The following is a 16642-nucleotide window of genomic DNA, read 5'->3' as shown; positions in this document are numbered from 1 at the left end:
TGAAAAGCATAGCACCCACCAACTCTGCTTTTAGGAGCTTCTCCAAATCAGGAAAGACCTGCTAGGCTCTCGATGCTTCTATCAGTATCTTGATGCAATGACAAAGCCAAAAAGAAGGGCCTGAAATTCCGAGACAGATAGCCCAGAGGAACAGGTCACCTCTCAGGCTGAAGGACATGTCAGCTTCGGAAAACCCCCAAGTTCAATTCAGGACATCAGATTACAGCCTGAAGACAAGGGTTACATTTTCTTTAATGATCTGCCTTTTTCACTTGATCTGAGGAAATACCCAGTGAAAAAAATCCTTACAATGCACACAAGGAATTGATTCCACAGCTCTCCTTCAAACAGCAAGTCTAATTCCTGCCAAAGCAAGCCGAGGAAAAGCTTGCAGCACACAGAAGCTTAAATTGGATTGCAGTGTCAGAACCCATGTGTCTAATTATCTGCATCCCAGCCTGACGGAATGGACCTGGCAAAGCAAACAAGAAGTGAAAGCTTTGGGGAAAAAAAGCAAGCAAACTGTCAGAATACAGTGGAAGAGGGGAAAATATCAGAGATAACTTGTGAAAGAGTGCTGATGATTATTTGTTACACAGTTTGACAGAAACAAACTAAATCATGATACTCAAGTGCAGGCTGTCACAGTGCTGTCAGAAGGAATAGACAGAATTACAATTTTTTGGGGGGAGCGGGGAAGCCATCAGGAAAACACAAAAGTGAACACAGAATCTCAAAACCAGCTTTGGCATCACCAGTGTTCAAATCTGGACAATTACCAAGTGCTGGGCCCAAGGCTGCCTCCCTGGATTTGTGATGGAAGGCACGAAGAGCCATGGAATGTGTGACCACGGAGGTTTGGAAATCAGCTTTCTCCTCAGACACGGAGAAGTTCTCCTTGTGTATCCAGGCAGGAGATTAGTGAAAGGAGCCAGATGGCCAATGAGCTTATGTTCATACCGAGCAGGGAAAAAAAACCTGGGGATAGGCCAAGTTTCACTGCAGCAAAGCCAAGGCACAGCTCAGCTGACATCAACAGCACCTAAGCTGCTGCTGGGGCTGCCTCCAGAGGGAGGTCTTCATTTCCCAGCTTTGGATCTCCTCACATGGGATGTGCATCAGGGGCACACAGGTACAGAGCAGACTGTTTGCTAGAAAGATACAGCCCAAGGCAATTTTTGGCCAAAGGGAGTACAGGTTCTTTGTTGTATCTCAAAAATGACAGCAGCTCACTGCAGTGAAGGCAAAACGTCACCACCCAAAATCAGGGACCATCCAAGATGTGTTAAAAGACAGGACAGAAGTGTAATTTCTAGAAATCACAACTACACTTTGCATAATTCTACGTATTAGCAGACAGTCTGGAAAATGCCAGCATTCCCAAGGCTGGAATGAAAAGCTGCCTGAGCTGACCATTAGACAATGTTCACCAAGCACAACTGCAGTCTCATTTATTCAGACAGTAATTGCTTGCTAACAATAATGAAATTATTGTCTCTGCTTTCTTGTACTAGTTAAAGCAGAAGGGAAAAAACCTCATTGTATCACTGTATGGCTTCAATTCCTTGCAAGCACATTGCAGGAATATTTAAATGAAGATTTCTTCTAGTGTAGGTGAAAAGCAAATACTTACCCCTTCCCACTGGGGAAGATTTTGAACTGACACCCAAAGGCCTATAAATTCATCAAACCAAAGCCTGAAAGAAAACAGAAGCAAAATAATTTAACACTGAGAAAGCAGCTCCCTCACTGAATATTTATCCCTCACTTTGCCAGGTGGTTGCAGCATTCACCTGTCCCTCAATTAATTCAGCAAGAACAAGGATCAACACGGACATGCTTTTATGAATTTGCCTCCCAGAGCATATTCCCAAATCTGACTTTCAGTCCTTGCTTTTTTTCTTTATTTCTCCTCTGACTCTTTTTTGATCCCCCTTTCACACAACTGTCTCCCAGGAGTTTCCTTATCTACCTCAGCTCTGCCATCCCAACACAGGTAAACCAGATAAAAACACATCACACTTCATTTTCCTCTGCCTTGCACTGTGAGATTTGTCCCTTTTGACCAGTGGTCACAGCTGTCATTAGCTCCTTCTCTGAATTCACTTGAGGGCAAGGATGCAAATGCTCCACACCAGTCCCTGACTCAAATTCACCTTTATGAACTACATTTAATTCAATTTAGTTTGATTTGCTGTGTGCTTTACTCTAGAGAAGGCAGAACTCAGTAAGGAAGAAGGACTAAGATTCCTGCAAGTTACTTTTACAAAAGAAGCTGGTTGGCAGTGTTTCTGCCTTGAACTCCTGCCAAAAAAGCTGCTGAAAGCCACCAGTGCCTTCAAATCATCCTGTAAAAGATGATTCCTTGCATTTGGAACAGAGCACTCTTCAGTGACACCTACTTGAAACCCTTGTGGTGGAGTTCAGGGGGAAGGGTGGTGGGCAGGAAGAGCTCAAAGTAGGTAATGGCCTTCTGCATGGTCACATCAAAGGGACACATCAAAGGCCTCCACTCATCCAGCATTTCCCCAGTGGCGTCTTCTGGGAAATACCTGAAAACAAGGAAACCACTGAATATACACAGACCTGGCTTTAAAGTTTGGCTCTTTCTTTAAGCATATTGCAAGCTAGCTACTAATATGTCATTTTAGAGTAAAGCCGTGTGCCCAGGGGCAATAGGCCTCCAGAAACCTTCACAAAACAGAGGTAAATCAAGGCCATTGTGGTACATCATTTTAAGACCACCAATTAAAAATATTCTTGTCTTGTTGAACCAGAGAAGAAATCAGTACAATGCAAAACCATTTCACTGTGAAGGCTGGTCCAAATCAAACAACTATTACTCACTTTTGATGCGACATAAAAAAAATTTATCACTTCAGGCAGAAGGATCATTTATAGAAACATTACAGGAATGCTGGTGATTTAATTTCTTTTAAAACTCACTAAGTAAGCATGCAATGCAGTACTTAAAATGCATATTAGATACATTTTTTTATACAACAGAATTATTGCAACCAAGGCTGTTAAAAAGGAAAAATAAAACCCAGAAAAGTCTCTACCCTCCAACCCAAACTTTTAAACATCAGCCAAGCAATGACAGGTAGAGTGGGGTCTTTTAAACACTTCCTCCCCTGCTTCCTAAATTAATATTAAAGATACCAAAAAAAAATCATGAAAGAAACACTTACGGTCTGCAGCTCTTCACGAGTGTTTTCAGAACACTTTCTACAGAACTGAAATGAGAAAAGGAAATGTTAGAAATAATGTATTACTACATTTCAGAGACAGCGTAAAATAAACAACCATTTGCTGACCTTTCCCTCCAGAGCCTAAGATAATGTTGGTGCAATTAGATGTCTTCTGTGAACATGCATTAGCTAATTGCCTTCTCCACAGACTTAATGTAACGATTAAAATTGCTCTGCTCAACTCCTGGTCCTGTTTTTCATATACTACTCTTGTATTTCCTGCATTTAAGTGAAGAATTAGTATCATTTCATAGAAGTGACATCCTGCATTTTATCCACGAACAACCAGCAAAGTGACTTCTGGGGGACATGAAAACACATAGAAAAATGAGTTTGTGGACTTCATGAATATTTGTAAGATAAATAAAGGCAACTTGTTGGTTTTAGGCTCCAAACACTGTATTTGTCCTTTTCAATGTGGTTTGGGGTTTTGTCCAGTGATTCTAAGAAGACATGAACTACCTGCAAATCAAGGGTTATCTCATTAGGGACCTTCCAAGTAACAGCTGATTTTAAAAGTGCTTTCATCCACAGCAAGAACACTTATTTGAGAAATCATTTCAACACCTATTGTCACAGGATGCCATCAAACCACTTTAAAAAAGACTAAATCTCAGAATAAACTCAAAGAATAAAAGGGAGAGGGAGCAGGGAGTGATCAACCAACGCAAGCACAAAGGTAGTAAATTGTCACGTTCTTCAAACCTTCCATTTATTACACAACTACCTCAAGACTAGCTTGCACTTTTACCCAAAAACATCCCCTGAATGGAAAAAAAAAGTTCTGGCAGAACAAATTCTTACATCTTTTAGATATGCTTTCTGTAGAAATAGAAATATTGCACCCTTTCATTCACCATCCCAAACTAACATTAAAAAATGCTTTTCTGCTCAGAAAAAATGATGCAAATGTATCATCTTTAGAATTTTACCAAGATCAATTAATTTTGAGACACACAAATACTGAACATGTACTATTGTCTCTCCAGCCCTACACAAAATAAACTGATCCCATACAGCCAGGAGAAATAAAAAGTGGATAAATCACTAATTCCCTTCAACACTCAAAGCAAGCCAGCAAAAGCCCACCCAGCCCTCAGAGCACTGCTTCGGTCAAGCAGTGCTCTAGAAGATGCAAAATTATGTATATTTTATGCAACAGTGACAAAGGCAACTCGGGGCCTCTCCCAGAAAGAAAATTTTGAGCTGACTGACTCTAAGATATGGAGAGGAAAGGCCAACCAGTCATTAAATGAAAATAAAATCAAATTCTGCAGGAAGCACAGGAAGATCCTGGGCTCAAGTGAATATTGTCCTTGAAGGAATTAGAAAAAAGATAATGGTTGTTCCTAGAGCAGATAAATAAAGCACAAACAAGCAACATTCCTTAAGAACATTAAAAATTCACATGATAAATGTTTGTGTGACAAAAACAAACAAGCTCTCTCCAGACTATCACTCCACTCAAGTCAGCTCTCACTAAGGAAAACCTGAAGGACAGGAATTTTAACAAACACTGAGGCCAGAGATCAACATATTTTTAAAATTAACAAGTTTTCAGTCAGATCTCAGCATCTGTCAGTGTGAGAGAGCAAAGGAGAAAGATTAGGATGTTCCCTCCTTTCTTATGATCACAAATTTAGGAAGCCAGAAAACAAAAAAAACCAGCAAGACAATTTTGTATCCAAGGAACTTCCATCCAAGAGAGTGTTCAGGTACAGCCCAGCTACAGGAGACATCCTGGAACATGCCCTTCAGGGGACTGTTAGGAAAGGATAGGACATTGCAGCTGGGGAGATACATTAAAGCACACCCAACAGCACTTTTAAGCCCTATAACTGTTATCTTTTTTGGCACTACAGGATTATTTTCCTCTTTTGGAAAGGGTAGGATGATACTGATTAGCAAATCGGGGTATTTTTCCCCCGCATTTACAAAGAGAAAATTATTAACATATAAATTGACACTGCTGACTATTACATTATCAAAAAGCAGTAAAAGACAAATTTCAGTTTTTCAGGAGAGGGGAAATTCTAGGCCTGAAGAGAAATTCTAGTCCTGAAGTGGACACTCCACCACAGAGCTTAAATTAAGACAATGGAAAGAGCAACCAGCTACAGTTTCACAAATTATTTTAGTGATCTCCTAACTATAGTGAGCCATCTCTCACTGGATTAGTACAACTAAGCCCTTGTTTCTAAAAAAAACCCAAACAAAGCAAACCCCACTGCGATCCCACTGCCACTTCCACCAGTTTTCTGCACTTATCATACACCAAAACTCCCGATACTGTTTCCATGCAAAAATTCCAAGTGAACTCTTGACAGAGAAGCTCTTCACAGTCCCAAGGCTGTTGCTGGGTGGATTTTCCAGAAGCCATTACCTCACTGCTAAAGCACTTTCCATGATTTCATCGGATTTAAGAGGAAGGCACCTTCACCCCGTAACATGCTCCTGCATCAACGGTGATTTTATCCATAATCACACACAACAATTGCTCCAAAGCAAAATTTACCTCTCATTTGACCCCTGAAATGTATTTGCTGGTTAAATTAGTTAGAACAGAGCCCTGGAGAGCCACTCCACACACACTGCCTGGGTCCCCAATTAGCATGGTTTACATCCAGTGCGACATTCTCATCATCAGCAGTGGTGTCAGGTTAACACTGGGCTTCCAAATACAATTATTTATGCAGAGAATTCCACCTGTGTGACAGTGTTGCAGTCCAACAGAGCATGCATTGGCCAGAGGTCAAAAAAAAAAAAAAAAAAAAATCATTCTTACCACCTATGTAACACATTAAGCACAAATGTTTTAGGTGAAGACCAGCCTGGTCGATATGAACTGAACGTAAACAAAAATAAAATTCAATTAAAACAGGAGATAAATTAAACAGCTACAAATCAGCTTTTAAAGCCTTGACTTCCACCAAAAAGATACCCCTCAAAAAGAGGATGAGCACTGTATGAGAAGGAATCGCACTGCATGGAGTGCCTGACATGGAATAAAGTTAATAAAAGCTGAATGCTTCAGTCAGACCATCACAACAGAAATCGTCCTTCCTGCTTTACCTCCTCTATCCTCCTGGAAAAGGTCCCTCCCCACTACACAGTGAGCAGCTCCTCAACACCATCCCCCCAGAGCAAGGTCTGCAGGTGCAAAAATTAAAAAATAAAATCAAAATAAACCAAGGAAGGCTCTGCTCTTTCACATCTTACCTACAATTACCGAAATAATTCAATTTAGCAAACTGATTTTTTTCAGCTACATGGCCACAAGAGAAATTCAGCCTGAAATGCTCCATGTATTTCCTGTTCACGTCCCTTATCAGCAATAGGATCTTCCCCGCAGGAATCAGTGGCAGTGCTCCAGCATCATTCAGAAAATTATTTTTTTAAAAGCAAATGAAGCATTTTCTCCTGCATTTCTTGATGAAGTTTCAATTCAACCAAAGATAATGTGTCATCTATGTGCTATCTTTTATAATCTGTAATTTATAGAGCAGGACCTTTTCTGACTGGGATAATTATGAAAATTTTAAGTCTGGAAATATGACAGATGGAGAGGAATTGACAGTGCAGAGAAAGCAAAGAAAACAAGCTTTCATTTTTAAAATCAATAGAACATGTCTAAAATTCTTAACTGGAGAAAAGAAATGATTTCTCCCTATCATGGCATCACTTTGAGCAAATACATGTATTTCCTATAGAAGATACTTCATTTTTCTTGGCGTGCAGACTGATTTATACCTGGATTCCAGATCCTGGGAATAATTACAGTACAAATATTGAAGGACAGTACCATTTGTATATTTTTCCCCACAACGTTACTGTGTTATAGAACAGAACAGCATACATTTAACTTAGTCTCTGTGCAGGTTTTGGCTGGGGTAAGTTAATTTTCTTCACATTATTACCCATCTTTAGCTCAACCCACAGGTTTTCTCACTTTTACCCTTCCAGTTCTCTCCCCAATCCCACCAGGAAGGGCAGCGAGCGAGGCTTAGTTGGCAGCTGGGGTTTAAACCATGACAAGATCATTAAATATTTCATACTAAATTTATTAAACTGTGGGTTATCACCCTAAAATAAGTTGAGCAAGTCCTCTGTTGCAGTGTATTTAAAAATTAATCACATTCATAAAGAAAGAAACAGCATGACAAACACAAGCCACCAGCAGAAGGAGATACATGATTTGGTGCAGCCCTGCATGCAATTATTGAAAGGTGCCTCATGAAAATAGGAACAGGATATTTCCCATGGATCAAATTCCAGATATTAAAAGCACATTGCACTGTACTTCAAAGCAGGTACTTACAGGCCTATCAAATGTTTTAAAACGTGAACTTACTTGGGAAACCAATTTAATCCCAGATGTTCTGTTTTGGAGTATAATATCCTTTCCAACATTTCATAGAGTGGTCGCCAAGGTAACTCTAAATCATCCCTGGAAAGCAGTTCCTTTTTCCTAATAGGAAACAAAACATCAAGCACTTCAGGATTCAACACTGACATGGACACACTGCACGTGGGAATACCCCCATCCCTGCTCCCAGTTTGGCACAAACTGCAGGAAGGGCAGGCAGGACCAGGCTAGCCGCTGGCAGCCTTCAGCATAAGTGACACTGTCAAGATTTTTCCTGACTAAGTGAAATAAACATTATCAAGTTGTGAGCCAGTTTTCATCTTCTCCCTAGCTGAGATTCAGCCTTAATTCTTGGCTTTCTGAGCTGTTTGGTTTTCTTGATAGGGGCAAAACTGGCATTCTTCCACTTTCAGTCCCACTCCTAAAGCTCTGACAGGTGTTTGCACAGGAGAACCTTTTAACCATGAGCACTGTACAGGGCAGATAAGTGAAGCAACCTGTAAGAACTCTGCTACATGAAAGGCACAACATTGAGCAAGAGATCAGCTGTTCTGAGACAGAAGTTTCCACAGTCAGCAGAAATATGTACTCACTTCAACAGGTTGATCAGCAGGCGTGCAAATCCTTGCATCATGCTGATCTCCAGCTTTGGAATTGTCACCAACTCGTACAACAGTTTGATGAACAGCACATGATCCTCCCTGCTGAATTTTCTCCCATATAGTCGGATGTATCTGCAAACCAAACACAATATTTTAAACATCCCATTTTATCCAAGACCAGAGCCAGAATCCCTCTGATTTGCTGTTTAATGAAACAAAACTAAAACTTGGTTCTCAAGTCCAAGAAGTAAGAACTGAAGACACACACCAAGGGAAGAGTTACAACTGCAATCACATGAAGAAACTGAATGACCAGACAAAGTTTACAGCCCTATAAGATTCTACAACTACTGTAAGCTCATGGACAGGACAGAATCCAGAAGCTAAAAAAAAAACAACCCACAAAGTATCAAATCAAACTCAGATCAAGTAGTTCCCAGTAAGGACAAATAATTGATTTAGACACTGAGCTTTGCTGGTGGCGTGTCCCACTATCTTCAGCAAGGGTAGGTCCATCAGACTCACTCCAGAAGAAGTGTTTCCTGGTTTTAAGTTGAGATTGAAAAAAGAAACGTGTTTCAAGTCTTTGAAGATATTCTGCACCAGCAAAACTTATATAAGGCACTAGCAGAGCATTTTAGGTGTGGCACATCTGTAAATTACTGTTCACTGGGAGGCAACTTCCCTCTTTATTACTGCTCTGACTATTCTTAAAGATTCATAAGAAAGCTGCATTCCATTTCCTTTTTCCTGTCAAGTTCAAGGGGGGATGTTTACATTTGATGGGCAGTGTTTTCACTAATGTTCATTTCAACGTTGTACTTACTTAAAACACAGAAGGAAACAAACAAAATACAGGACAACCCACTTTTCCACCACAGGAACCTAAATAATCTAGCTTGACCAGAGACACTACCTACCTACAGAACTACACCACCAAGAGCTGAACACCTACACTTTTCACATGCCTAAAAAAGACATGCAAAAAGAATCCTCAGAGAAAAAAAAATAGGTGAAACATGCATGATTTAAAAAAAAAAAAAAAAAAAAAAAGAAACTGCAGAAGCCTGGAAAACAAGTTTTAACTACAAAGAAACACAGAGATCCAATTTATCTGCCAGCATTGCTATATATAACTAAAAATAAAATGTTTGGCTGGTTCTCCTTCTTGACATTTTCTAACAACAGCTCTGCTACACAAAATGCTGTTTAATTAAGAAAGGAGTAAAGTACACAGAAACACGCTGAACACAAAGATGTCACTATGCCCAAGCAGCAGGACTTTGTGCCAAATTGCTCCCATATTTTATAGCTTCTTTATGTAGGAGGGAAGCAGAGCTGAAAGAGGTCAATTATTTGTATTAATCCAGCTGAGCATTAAGGCAGTAGCAGAAAATAAATACTTCTAGAAAGGGGTGCTCAGCCTTTTCCTCAAGATTAAACAAGTAGAATCTATCAGAGGGAAACTGCAATGTTTTCAGAATATCCCCTCAGAAGGGATGAAATATCACCATTACTAAACAAAAGAATAGAGGCAGAACTTCATGAGCCCTGAAGAGTGTCCAGGGGCTAATCAGACAGATAATGTACATCATAGAAATGGTGTCTCTTCAGGATAATTGGGTTATTTGGGGGGGGAGAGGGGGGGGTGGGAAATCTAAAACTAAATTGTTGCAAAATAAAAAATAAGACTTCTGAAAGCAGATAATACTACATTGAGATGACACTTGAAATCTTAAATCCACTGCCTTTTTGATTCCTTTGAGGTTTTAAGAGTTCTTATCCTGCAAAAATGATAAACTGATTGTCCTTCATTGTGCTGGTCCCCTGGGTTCAGCTACATTGAAAAAAAACCCCAAAAAACCAACAAATAAAACCCAACCACCCAACCAAAAAAACATGATTAAGAAGTGAAAATTCTGTTTCCAACTCCAGCCTTTCTACACAGAGTACAAGGTCTCTGGAGATGACAAAAAAAAAAAAAAAAAAAGAAAAGAAAAAAGAAAACCATAAAGCCAATTCCCCAATCTCGGAGTGCTGGTAGCCAATCTCTCCCTCCTCAAGTACAATAGGCCTATTTTTAGGAAGTGTACTATCATATCATGTGGCCATCCTAAACTGCCCTAGAAAGTTGGCTCCTCTGTTACAGTTAAAAATTACCTCTCCTCCAGAAGCCGAACAACACACTCTCCTAAATTCCTGGCTCTCCATCTGCATTTCCTAACACACAGGACAGGATCACGACTGGTTTAAATCTCAGTTTTTGACAAATGATGTGAAAAGCAATGAATCATGCTCAGCAGGACTGCTTAAATCACATGTACATGTACACAGCACACACATCCCTCACACAGCCAAAGAAAGCTTCTATTTCCCTGATAAAGATGAGAGAAAGATATCAAACAAGACTTTTAGGCAATAGTGATTAAAATACTTGGCTGAGTCCCATGGAAACATTTCCATCCTCACTGTAACCTTGTGTCCTGTCATTCTCCTTCGAGTTGAGCTGCATTTTTTCCACATCTTACAGCAAGACAGTTGAATGTAATTTTGTAAGTCTACACCTGACAAGCACATAAAATAACATTGTCAGGGACAGCAACTGAGTCCCTCAGCTTCACACTGACTGCTGGAGCAGAAAGCACAGAAAGGCATTTGTGTGTTTGCCTGGCAGCAGAGTTAACTCCATGTACAGTAACCATGAAATGTCTGTATTATATTAATATGCTCATTTACTGACTATATTTAGGGGTTTTTTTTAATTTTTAGAACAATCCATAAATCATGAAGGAGGGAGAAGTTGAGACAGTAGCTACTGCTGACCTGGAGACCATAAAAACTTATGGAGCAAGGCCAGTTAAGCAAATTATTTTGATGCAACCTGCTTTTCCCACACATGCTGTGGCAAGCCGAGATTCATCCTTCTGCTTTCACAACCCAGTTAGTATTTTACAAGCTTTTACCAGCCAAAGCTGAAGGAATCTTTGAGCAATTGTTACAGATTTAACTGCCAGTCTCTGAGGCAAGTTTTACTTGCTTTGGAAGCCTCATCAAATCATAAGTTACTCTCCTCACAGGAGAGAAAGTTCTCTCACCACAGTCCACACACACCCCCCAAAAGAACCAGTTGTCACCACTGAAAAAGACCCATAAAAGAATTATTCAAATCAGCTTACAGGCATTTTGTCTGATAAACACCTATTCTGACTCTTTTCTGTCCCCCCTCCCTACTCAGTTCGTGACATCAGACAGCAGAAACAGCTGGTCAGAAGATAAATATGTGCAAGTCATGGTTCCAGCTGTGGGGGGTATAAAAAATACACAATTCAGCTGCCACCATGAAAGAGCTCTCAAATCTTTAACTCAAAAAAAGACTCGAGTTTCACTTTCATTCTCTCCTATGGCACAGAGTTGTACAAAGCTGAGGAGGTGTAACTATGCAGGTGTATCACCTGCATGCCACTGTTTGCTTTGCTCATTCATATGTACACATATCCCAGTTTGGATTAACATTTGTATCCGTACAGTAAATAAAGACAAATTATTTCACAGAATACTGCAAGAATTCCAGCCTTTGCAATTCAGACATCGACAACAAATCTAAGCAGCCATCATGCCGTTATGAAGATTCTGAGCATTTCCATTTTACTAATTATAGCTTTTTCCAGAAGGGAAAAAGGGAGCAAGTCAATTTGGACATGAGTCCCTGACTATCAAGAGAGAGTACAGACTGGATTATATTGTCATGAACACCACATGGCTGGAAGTGTTTTATCTATGTCTGAACTTATACTAACGTATTTCATAGCATCATGGAATGGTTTAAGTGGGAAGAAACCCTAAAGCCCAACCAGTTCCACCCCCTGCCATGGGCAGGGGCACCTTGCACTATCCCAGGGTGCTCCAAGCTCTATCCAACCTGGCCTTGGACACTTCCAGGGATCCAGGGGCCTCCCCGCCCTCACACGGAAGAATTCCTCCCCAATATCCCATCTGACCCTGCCCTCTGGCCGTTTGAAGCCATTCCCCCTTGTCCTGGCACTCCAGACCCTTACAAATAGTCCCTCTCCACCTTTCTTGCCTGCTTCCTTCAGGTACTGGAAGGCCACAATTAGGTTGCCCTGGTCTTTCCCTTTTCCAGGCTGAACAATCCCGATTATCTCAGCCTTTTATCCCTAGAAGTACTTTGTCAAGTCAAACCGAGCAGCAACACATCTCTCACATTAACTATACCAACTTATTTTTTACACCAAGCCCACTATTTCCTTCCCTGCCCACACCAAACACACTCAGAGCCTCCCTGAATCTAAAATGCTGCAAAGAAAACCATGGTACTAACAGGCATCAGACAAGCTGCAAACACTCACAATGAATTGAAACTTCAAAGAGTAGGTGGAAAACCACAAATTGGAGCCTGCTGACCTTTCTATGATTCATAAAGCAGCACAGCAGTGGTTCCCAACAGGCCAAATTCACTGCCCTGGAGCCTGAAGTGGTAACAGCAACTGCCATTTACAGAGTGAGTAACAGGGTGTTTCTAAGGCACACTTCGAATGAATTTCTGTGCCTACTCAGCCTATTTAGCTAAAGCCAATCTTTCTCACTGTAGGGACTCCTAAGTTTATTTCAACTCGATGGGAATAGGAAGTTCCACCACAGGTACAGGCAACAGGTACCACTGAAACCAGTATGAGTTGGCAGATGGCTGGGGGGTGGGAAGGGAAGCAGTGTTGAACTAGTTCCAAGCAGGTTCAAACTGTCACATAACACAAACATGTGAGTCATTTTGCAACCACCACTGTAATTCTATCTAAGACTGCCTCTTGGGAAACAGAAAGGCACTTATATTCCAATACAGTCGTACCTAACAGGCTTTGACTGACAAATGTATATTAAATTCTCAATTAGTATTATAAAAAAAGGACTTGTGTAAGGAGGGAAGTTGAAAGCGAGCGTTTCAAAACGGTTCAAAACACACGTATTTCGTTGCTTCTGGCACACAGGAAATGCTGTATGTGAAGGCACACACAGCGTTCAGCAACAAACATGATAAACATCCACAGAATTTACTGATTGAAGCTACAGGACTCACTGCCATATGATGCCATACCTAGCGCCAGAGTGTCCCGAATAAAATAGGGTCACTTTGTAAAATTCACGAGGAGAAACCTATGCAGTACTCGGTGCTATCTATGAAACCACCAAGGGTTTATCTGTATAAAAACCATCTTACCAGCACACAGCACGGCCAACATCAGCACAAACTACTCCACGTCAGAGTACAGCCAAGATATCAAGGGCACCAGCGGTGTTTATACAGCATTAAGCCAGAATTTAATCCTGCCAGCACTGACCCAACAAATCGCCTGTCTTGAGAAAGACTTCGTGTCCCTAAAGCAGAAGTTACACGGAGATTGTATCAACCACCACTTGCTTAAGAAGGGGAGAGGTGAAACAGGTAGCCAAGCAGGCATTAAAAAATATACACGTATTAAAAATAAAAGCACGAGTTAAACGCACAAGCGCTTAACTCGTAGAATTCGGAAGTTTCAGAGGCAGCAGGCGAGCTCCTGCGGCCGGAGCCACCTTTGTCCCCGTTTCCGATGTGGAAGCGCCGGCCTTGTGCAAGGCGGGGACGGGACAGCGGCCGGGAGCCCCGGCCCGGCCGGGCGCCGGCGGTTCCGTTATGCGGGAGGCGCTCCCGGCGGGCAGGGCACGGCTCGGCGAGCGAAGGCAAGGCAAGGCAAGGGACTGACGCGCCGCTCGCAGCCCGAGGCCCCGTTCCCCGTCCCGCCCCGGCACTCACGTCGAGAGCTTCCTGGTCCAGAAGAGCCCGCCGGGCCAGAGCTCCTGCAGCTGCACGGCGCGGGCCAGGTTGCCCTTGATGTGCGCCAGGAAGCGGGCGGCCTCTGCCTCCAGACGCTCGCCGTAGGGCAGCAGCTTGTTGTAGACGATCTCCTTCTGCGGCGGCCGGGCCATGTCGGCGCTGCCCGGGGAGGGCCGGTGACCGCGGCCGCCGCGCCCCGCCCGCCCCGCTCGGCTCCGCGCCGCTCACTTCCGGCGGAAGGCGGGCCCGGGGCGGCTCCGGGTGCTCCGCGGGCACCGGGCCGGCCCGGGCGGAGGGCGCTGGGCCGGGGATCTGCCGGGGGCGGGCACGGCGCTGTCCCTGCGGGTCCTCTTGGGCACCGCCGCGAGGAGGGGGCGGAAAGGCCGCGGCACCCGCCCGAGTTCAGGGTTCGCGCTCTGCGGCTTTGCGGTTTGTTAAAAAGCCCTTCTCCCAAAGGTGCCGCCACCTGGACGCTTAATTCGGAGTGAAAGCATTCGCGCACCGACTGCTCTCATCGGGAGGGAATCAAGCGTTAGTCCTCGCTCAGAAATACTCGGTGTGAGGTGGGGATGGGGCGGGTGCTGGAGATAACGGGGCAGTCCCCATCCCTGGAGAAGTGCAGGCACAGACCGGACGCTCACTGCCGTGGTCTGGCCGACACGGAGGTGTCGGGCCATAGGCTGGACTCGATGGCCATCTCCGAGGTCTTTGCCAGCCTAATTGATTCGGTGGTGCTGTAATTAGCCCCGGAGTTTGATAGCAGATTGCGCGGCTGCCTAAGAGGCTTATTTGAAATAATAAAGCTAGTCAGGAGAGCAGAGCTCGCCCGCGGGCCGTGGGTGTGGGATAAACTGCTGAGGGATATGTGATAACAGCACTGATAGCTGTTATCTCCAGCTGTCCTAATGTAATTGAATTTCCCCTCAAGAATTACATCGTGGCCATACAACAGCTGCAAACTGATTAGATTTAGAGCTACTGACAAGGGTAAATCCTGTTTTTTGATCTTTATGCTCAAACTAGCTCTGCTTAAAATTAAAAAAAAAAAAAAAAAAAGGCTAACTAAATTGTGGAATATGATAGGGAGAGAAGAAATGCCACAGAAAACCTAAGTGTGACAGGCAAAGGCATCATGGAATCTTCCCGAGGAGTGCACTTACATCATCTACTTTTTCCACCCTCCTAGACCCATGTTTTTAATAAAGGAAGCACCAGGATTTTGTTTACTGTCCCATCCTTCTGAAGCCCTTCCATTTGTAGAAGATTTTGTATCACAGGATGTCATATCCCATCTATCAACTTTTACATGATTACAAAATAGCTGGACTTCGCTAATGTTGTTGCCATCTTTCACAGGGGCTTTTCAGTTGTGTTGCCTCATATCTACATGAGGCAAAACAATTCATAGATGAATTTCTGCCCTTTCTGGTTTGAATTAAAAATGAAACTTGATCATAGTCAGATTTCTGTGGGGATAAAGTACATCTTCGTTTAGTGTTTTTCTGGTGAAAACAGGAATAAACAATATGAATTTAATAGTTTTTTCACCAATTCAGTCAAGGATAATAAATTGGCCCAAAAGCTGTAATAAAAAACCAATACCTATGGTTAGTGAAAAGGGTAAGTGAAAATATGTGTGCATTTAAACTGAAAAGTCTAAAATTATTTATTTTCTGTCACTTAGAGGCAATTCTTGATAATCAAAATGGTGATTTGTTCAGACATTTCCAATGTGGGAAAGTGTTTGTCAAATTTGAAGCATGCAGAATTTGTTTGGACTTGGAGGGGAAAAATACCAGAATTCTAGCCCAATGTTCAGAAATTGAAATTGGCAGATACATCAGGAGCTTCGCAGCTGCGTTCTGTTGCTTTGTAGCCATGTTATAAAAAGTAACTCCTGCCCTTTCTAGCCCAAGTTAAAACTGAGCCTTGATTTTTCAGGCATTTTGGAGTATTTGGCATGTGAATGAACACCTCTGACCTCAGGGAGCCTGTTTTGTTTAAGCCAACAAGCTGCCTTCTCAGCTGTGGCCTCAGACACGAGTGCCTTCCACCGGAATTAAACACCTTTTGGGGAAAAACATGCCAAGTTATGCCATCAGCACCTCTGACAGCCATCCTACTAACTCATCTGATCTCCTCCATTCCTGTTTTCAGAGACTGAAACACAGGCAAAGGAGATTCCGGCTCCATTCATAGTTACAGTAGTAAGCATACCTGTAGTACTTGCATTTTGAATGTATTTTCTGCATATTGATTCATTTACTAATTACATTTAGTAATTATTAAAAAACTAATCCTTTTCCCCTCCCTGCTATGCCACCATTCTGCTCTTTAAAAGGAGAAAAAAAATGATACATTTTGCCAAGTGAGTCAAAAATAAATGTGTTGTTCAAGTTTGCAATATGTTTTGGCTGCAGCAGTGTGTGAGAGCACATTTGGTTCCCGAGTCAGATGATGAAGGATGGGGCTTTCATAACACAGGACCCGTCTGTGCCACTTCACATCAACAGCTTCTTCCTCTCCTATTAAGTAGGAGGAATATGAATTGCCAGCAACCCAAATACGGCAGCCACCTGTTGGTTTTGGCATTGCC

At 42.4% G+C, this 16642-nt stretch overlaps 1 protein-coding gene across 1 annotated transcript in view; it reads right to left on the bottom strand.

Annotated features, from left to right (window-relative positions):
* The window catches only part of PSME4 (proteasome activator subunit 4), a 43989-nt gene extending 29732 nt beyond the window's left edge, over positions 1–14257 (bottom strand). Inside the window, exons 1-6 of the mRNA XM_032103854.1 lie at positions 14026–14257; positions 8211–8351; positions 7603–7719; positions 3192–3236; positions 2403–2552; positions 1634–1697 (exon numbers count right to left, since the gene is read on the bottom strand). Coding sequence (XP_031959745.1) covers positions 1634–1697; positions 2403–2552; positions 3192–3236; positions 7603–7719; positions 8211–8351; positions 14026–14198 — 690 coding nt within the window. The 5' untranslated portion in view covers positions 14199–14257. The remainder of the gene's footprint in view (positions 1–1633; positions 1698–2402; positions 2553–3191; positions 3237–7602; positions 7720–8210; positions 8352–14025) is intronic.
* Positions 14258–16642: the final 2385 nt, after the last annotated feature.

This window comes from Corvus moneduloides, chromosome 3 (assembly GCF_009650955.1).
Source record: "Corvus moneduloides isolate bCorMon1 chromosome 3, bCorMon1.pri, whole genome shotgun sequence".
NCBI lineage: Eukaryota > Metazoa > Chordata > Aves > Passeriformes > Corvidae > Corvus > Corvus moneduloides.
This window is presented reverse-complemented; position numbering and strand designations above follow the sequence as displayed.